At 45.5% G+C, this 6,852-nt stretch overlaps 1 protein-coding gene across 1 annotated transcript; it reads right to left on the minus strand.

Annotated features, from left to right (window-relative positions):
• Positions 1 to 370: 370 nt before the first annotated feature.
• Positions 371 to 2,752, minus strand: PLAGL2 (pleiomorphic adenoma gene-like 2). The gene is made up of 2 exons (XM_010287956.1): positions 2,490 to 2,752; positions 371 to 1,592 (listed from the first exon to the last, which is right to left on the minus strand). The coding sequence occupies exons 1-2, from the start codon at positions 2,750 to 2,752 to the stop codon at positions 371 to 373; spliced, it is 1,485 nt and encodes a 494-aa protein (XP_010286258.1).
• Positions 2,753 to 6,852: the final 4,100 nt, after the last annotated feature.

Raw genomic sequence — 6,852 nt, forward strand, 5'->3', positions numbered from 1 at the left:
CTCTTCAAAAGTTTAGCCCAAGACGAAAGAGTCTCAACTCCTTCTCAGGGACAGTCCCTTCCCAAAGAGGAACATAGCTCCAGGATCTCAGGGAAGGTCAGTGCTAAGCGTGGCTCCTGATTCACAGATTAAAAATTAGATAAAATATATCCAGTCTATTAGCTGAAATCTTTTCACTGTACAGGACTGGGACTTGCATGGGGACCTCTGCTGTTCCAGTCTACAAGTGCTCCCTTCAGAGATCAGAAACCTCCTGTCTGAAACAGCTTTGCAAAGCTTTCACACCCCAAAGGGAAGTAAGAGTTGTGCGTTTTTAAGGCTCTCCACAAAAGGGTGACTGAAAGATCTGTTCTCCAGTGCTATTTTCAGCTTATTGGAATGCCTGGTGGAAACGTGGCAGCGTGGTTGTGCTCAAGCTGGAGGTGAAGACAGGGGGCAATGAATGAAGGGGCCCAAAGTTCAGCGAGGCCCCAGCTCCAGGAGATTCTTGAGGTTGATGTTGCAAAGTGGTAAGCAGTGGCTGTGTCTCCCCCTGTGAGTAGCCCATGACCAATCCCCCTGATGATACAGGTGGATTGCAAGGAGGAAGATTTAGGGGGAGGAAGCCAAGAAGATGAGAAAAGTCCATGTTAGCAGCACAGAGAGCCTCTGAAAGGTTAGCAGGGCTCTTGGAAAGCAGAGCCTCATCCAGGGCGGGTGGCTGAGGCGAAGAGGACTGAGGCTCACCAGATGAGAGAGACAGGCTGCCAGGGAAGTCTGACAAAAAGCTGTCCACCTCTACTTTGGGTAGTTTCTCAGGCAAATATGAGGTAGATCCAAGCTGATACTTTGGAGGAGGTTGCGGTGGGGAGGAGATGGGAGAAGAAGACTCCAGAGGATAGCTCATTCCCATTGGAAGAGAATTAGGAACCAAAGAATGGGGCATCCCTGAGCTTGGCATGGTTTGGAGATGTGTGCTGTACATGCCCACAGGCAACATGCCAGGGAAGCTCTTACCACCTATCATGTCTCTGGATGCCATACACAGGACGGGACTCAGCTCTTCTTTCACTGCGACAGATGAGCTGCAGCTTAGGAGACCCAGCATGTCAACTGGCTCTGTCTTAATCTTCAGCAGTTCCTGGGAGTGGCTTTTCTTCATGTGCCTGGTCAGATGATCTTTCCGCCCAAACCGCTGAGCACAGTACTGGCACAAGAAGTCCTTCCGTCCCGTGTGCACTACTAAGTGTCTCCGCACATCTTTCCGGGTGTAGAAGCGCCTATCACAGTGGTCACATGGATGCTTCTTTTCCTTCGCTCCACCAGACGCCCGCCTAGAATGAGCTTTGAGGTGCTCCAGCAGGACTTGGGTACTCTCAAACGTCTGGAGGCATACCTTGCAGCTGAGATCGCCGCTGGCAGCGGCGTGCATGGCCAGATGTCGCCTGAAGCCGAGTTTCGTGTTGTAGTTCTTGCCACACTCAGGACAGTGGAGGGCCTCCTTGTTGGGATCGTGGGTCTGGAGGTGGTTGCGAAGGTGATCCTTCCGGTGAAACATCTTCTCGCAGTACATACACTGGTGAGGCTTCTGAGCAGAGTGCGTGGCCATATGCCTTTTGGGAGAAAAGCAGGAAAGTTTAGACTAGTGTCCAACCCCTAAGAGAACACATGCTACTTTTTCAAAATTTTCCTTGTGTTCTACACATTATGCTACAAAAATCCCAGGTGGCATTTTACCACCACTAAACAATGTGCACAGAAACACAACATTTCAAGCAACAGTTACAGAGTCTGTCTCAGCAGTGCCCGTCCTCCCTAGAATGCATCACCTCCGCACACATATACTTCAGTCATCTACTCAGCTCCTGTTCTCTCTGCTGAGGCTATCAAAGGGAGAAATGACAAAGAAAGCCGTGGTATTTATGACAAGAAATGCTTGTCTGCTGGTGAGATGGCTTCATCTCATCAGGAGGCATCAGACTCTGGCAAGTCTGTTGACAGCCACTGTGGACTGATTTCACCTCAGTATCTTACACTCCCTGACACTGGTTCACCGAGTTTCAAGTTCCTAGTGATCATATAGTTTAATTGTTCTATGCTGTATTTCAGTACATACATGGGAACCCTACTTCTTCATGCTAGAACAACAGCTGCCATAGAAATATTCCTGTGAGTAACGTCAGAGGTAGGGCTTATGAAATGTGAATGCTATTCTTGCTTTTCATTTTGTTTTTTAATCTGTGAACTTCACTTTCTGCTTCAATTTCCTCCTCAGTAAAATGAAAAACACCTTGAGCTCAGGATAAAGTATTATCTGAAGTTCTCTGGAAGGTGCTTAAAGAGATGCCAAGTATGGTAATGTCTGGGACTCAATTGCTTTACAAGGTAAAAAGGGCATTCCCCCTCCTCCACCTTCTCAGAAATTGAAGCAAAAAAACATGATGGACGGGTTTTCCCCTCTCTTCTGGTAGGGGAGCACTGTTCAGCAGAGGCGCTCAGCAGTTACCTACCTATATAGCTTGTACTTAGAAGCAAAGGCTTTGCCGCAGTGCAGCTGAGGGCAGTTGTACGGTCTCTGCTCAGTATGGGAAAGTGTGTGAGTTCTCAGCTTGTCCACATTAGTGAAGGAGGTCTCCGATATTTCACATTGGCATTTTCCCTGACTTTCCGTCTCTTCGCCTCTTGGTCTGGGGACTAATTTCCAGCCTGTCTCTTCCTCCTCCTGCTTTGCATCTTGAATCCAGTTAGGAACACTGGGAAAAAATGCCGTCATGGCAGGTCTAGTAGAACATGGCCATGTCAAGCAGAACTCGAGCCTGCAGGTGTCTTGCTGTGATGTTGTCCTGGTGCAGTTTTCTGTTGGAACCCTCTGTGACCAAACTGCTTTAATAGCAGAACATCTTCATCTGAAATCACAGAAGCGTTGGTGTTAAGACACTGCATCTTTCACCCATGCACACAAGCACATGTGAGCATTCAGGAAGCATTATGAACATGTGAAGATGCCTGTTCACAGACATGGAAAACTCCCACCTCCAGCACGTGTTTCATTCTTTTCTTCCTTAACCCCTGCTACCTGAATAAAACGATGTTAAACTTTTTCTGAATTACGTTTTTGCAACAATTAAGAGCCAGTGTTATGTGTTACATGCATTTTCTCCTGAAATATTGTACATAGGTGTCTCTTTGTAACTCTAAATACCTCACCTTTCCCCATGTATTTTGTGGATTGGTTCTCATGCCCCTTTTTCATGTTCTTCGTGGTATATTCTCCCTCGCTCTTGATCTTTGCTTACATGGAATTCCCTTCTAGAGCTTCTCAGAGAAACTAGGGTTCTCTTGTATTTTTTTCTTTCATCCACTCTGCTACCACCATTAGTAAAACCATCTCCTAGCAAACCAATCTGAACTACCACACGTGGGTCAACCAGGCTGGGGAAGAAAACTTGCTATTATCAGCAACACCACACCTTTTTCAGGAAGGCAACAGATACTGCATCTCTTCAGGGTGTGATTAGTCATTGTACTTTCACTTTTCTACTGTAGAACAGATTCTGCCTCTCTGGCTTAGCAAGATTTCTACGGTAATGAGCAATTTTTAATTATTTTTTTTTTCTTTTACACTCTCATTCATTGATAATGGAAGCTCAAACTGTTTCCTGTTCAACAAAGTATACCTCCTGTATTGTCTGCTGGCTTTCATGTTGAAGAAAATCTGTATTAAACTCTCTTAGCAGGTTGGTTAGTACTCTAACAACTCTTAGCATGAGTTGTTTGTCTTGTTGGTAAAGTACTGCATTTTTATATGGTTCTACCAACGTCTAAACTGGTTAGCTGAAATAAAAAACTCAGAAAAGATCTCTTTCACTGAATTTAGCTGCTTGAGAAACCCTTCTTAAAATAGCATCAAACCCTCAAGCTCTTTCTCACTCCATGATTGCTTCAGAGGGAGGAACTTCCTGCCTGCACATCAACATGAGTGCCAGTTGTGGGCAGGATGTGCAACTATGAGGGAACTAACCAACCCCCATTAAGAAAGTGCACCACTGAACGTTATGAATAGCTGAAACAACAATAACTGTAACTACACCATCACTCATAGCACCGTGAACGGTCCCCTCAGGATGGAAAACACTGGGAAATGGGACGACTCCAAGAAAGCTTGTCACTATGAGGTTTGACAATGTCCATTAAGAACAGAATTCAGTTTTGTGCAGGCTGAATCTATGCGGGCAGAGCGGAACAATAAAGGACTAGAACTGCTGAGGTGCCACTTTGGGACAACCCTGTGTGATGTGACGGCTGCTCCTACCCCTCAGGGTGCAGGAGTCCTGCAACTCAGAGCAGTTGTCTTTTTATGTGTCTAAGACTGTGAATAATTCACCTCTGTATGAGATGTGTGCCAGAAAAAGATAAGTGTTCCCTACCTCCTGCTTCAGAGCTGTGCACGCGTTCCAGGAGTCTCTGCCACTTTCACCGGATAGTTGCTTCTTTCCCTCTGAACAAGCTCAGCCATCTGTGCCAGTTTCAAAGCTACCTGAAAGATGACAAGAGTTTGAATTTTGCTGTCTTTAATAGTAAGGCACATAATCTTTTGCCTTCAGAGCAGAAACCCAAATAAAAATGAGTTAAGATATGGTAATGTCTGTAATTGATTATTGTAAAATTTCATCAACTTTCCTTTAAAATTGTAAGGGTCTAGCAAGAAAAAGGACTCTACCTTTTTGGGTCTCTTTCTAAGACTAAATGCATGTCCTAGGACACTCTGACAGCATAATTCATGCTTCACTGGAATTATGGTTTCAAATTTTTTAAAAACTCAATTAGTTTTCTTAGTAACATTTTCCCAAAGAATGTTTCCAATGTGCTTCTTTTTCATAAGTCTGTAGCCACCAGAGACAGTCACCACTGTGTGGAAACACTTCAAGTACACTTGTTCAGAGAACATCTTGTAGATCACAGTGTTTGTACCACTGTTTGGGAAAACTGGTTATCTTAGAAAGTTTTGTACTAGTCCTAGAAAAATATGCCTAGCTTATGCAGCTCCAAAAATCTCAGGTAAGTCAGTTATGGAAAACTCCCATCACCAGATGAATCTTCCTCTGCTTCAGTTCTACAGAGGCTAAGAGGTTGGCAGAGTGAACAGAGAGCTGGAAAGAAACACCATCCACCTGAGAGCTGGATTCCCACTGGCTGCCAACTTAGATGAAATATTTCATTACTACAGTCATCGGGTTTGTGCAAATTCAAGCTAGAAGAACTCATATAAGCTGATGGATCATACGCTATGTATGAGATTCCAGCCACTTGTCATTGCACAGAAAACAATGAGGTATGTCTGAGTTGGTACACAGTACAAAAAAGCTCTTGAGTGTCCCAGAAAGTATCTAGAATAGAGTCTGCCAGCTGCTTTGACAGTTTGTCCCACTGTTCAATCCTTCTCAAAGTATGGTTCAATGATACAGAATTTCTGCAGTTTCTGCCCCTCAAAGCCACTCCTGTGACATGGAGCACCAGTCCTCAGCTGTGTGGGAAAACCTTGTGACCTAGGCTGGGAACCAGACTGGGGAACTGCTCAGGTTAAAAATAATCAGGAAAAAAATCAAAAGGAGCCCGGACGGGTTCTCTGACTGGACCAACAGCAAACCTGTGCTCATCTGGCAGGTCTGCAGTGGGAGGCAGAGCAGGGGGCCTGGCAGGCTGCCTGACCGGCCCCTGGATTGTGGAGCTGTGGTTTCTCTTTTCTGAAGGTCATCTCTTGTGTCTGATTTGCATTTGGCTGGCGTTGGCCTCTACCTGCTGAGTCCCGCTGTGCCGTTGCTAAGGAGCTGCTCCAGTACTGTCACTTTTCCTCCTGCAGGGACTCCTGCATCCCCTCAGTCCTCACCACCTGCTTCTGCACTGCACTGGCCTGGGCTGCTTTACAACTCCACGGTGGTGTGGCTGAAGGAGCCTACCCCATTGAAAAGTAACTCCTTTTTACATTTTTCCTCCCACAGCCAGATCAGTCCCCCACTCAGGTTTGCTAAGCTATTTTAAGTTGTTAAAGCTTAAACTTGCTCAAGCGGAAGGTACCAGCTATGTGGCAGAAAGGAGAGGCTAGAACCCATGGTGGGCACTCGGCCTCAGCCCAGCGTCGTGCCCCAAACCCAGCTTCTGCAGTGACCCCAGCTGCTGTGTCAGAGCTGGCCCTGGCCCGGCTGAGACATGGCTTCATTTTTATATTGACTTTCCTACATGACAACCAGCGACCACAACACCTTAAACTGCTGCAGCAACATCCCTCAGAGCAGATCTTTCAAAGCCTCCACACAGCATAACAAAACCACCCCCGACTTTTCCTTACAGTGTTCTAATCAAGTCTTGGCTCTGACCCCTGACTGCAAGGTTCTGCTTCCAGACCTCGAATCCCTTTTGTGACTTTTCTACATCCTCTGCTGCTTTCCAATATTGTTTTTTTTTTTTTAATTATAAGCGGAAAAAAAAAGTGGATACCAGACCTAGATACAGTACTGCAGTACCAGCCTTGCCAATGCTACACCTGGGTGTAAAAATCACTCTCCTACCTCCTTACACATCGCATTAACTTTTTTTTACAGTTTTCCTACAGTTACAAACACCAACTCAACATGTCATTATGATTCCCTGACTTCCCCTATGAAAACCATTATTTTCTTGCAGTGGGTGACTTTGGCCGTTTCTAGATATGTACGTTTTTACGTACAAACATGCTCATTTTTCCAGCTGAGCGATGTCGAGCCGCTCAAGCCTCAACACCAGTTTCCCCCACTAGACCACTTACAGATTTTAGAAAAACTATGCCTAAAGTTTGCATTTACTTTTAAAACCCAGGGAAGAGCTGCTGCACCTTTC

Source organism: Phaethon lepturus, unplaced genomic scaffold, assembly GCF_000687285.1.
Source record: "Phaethon lepturus isolate BGI_N335 unplaced genomic scaffold, ASM68728v1 scaffold49935, whole genome shotgun sequence".
NCBI classification, from domain to species: Eukaryota; Metazoa; Chordata; class Aves; order Phaethontiformes; family Phaethontidae; genus Phaethon; species Phaethon lepturus.

Bases quoted from the DNA above. Each gene is read 5' to 3' on its own strand.
- PLAGL2 (XM_010287956.1), bottom strand. From the start codon at position 2,752: ATGACGGCATTTTTTCCCAGTGTTCCTAACTGGATTCAAGATGCAAAG. The intron at 1,593-2,489 runs GTAGGTAACTGC...TTCTCCCAAAAG, and splicing joins TCTAAGTACAAGCTATATAG to GCATATGGCCACGCACTCTG.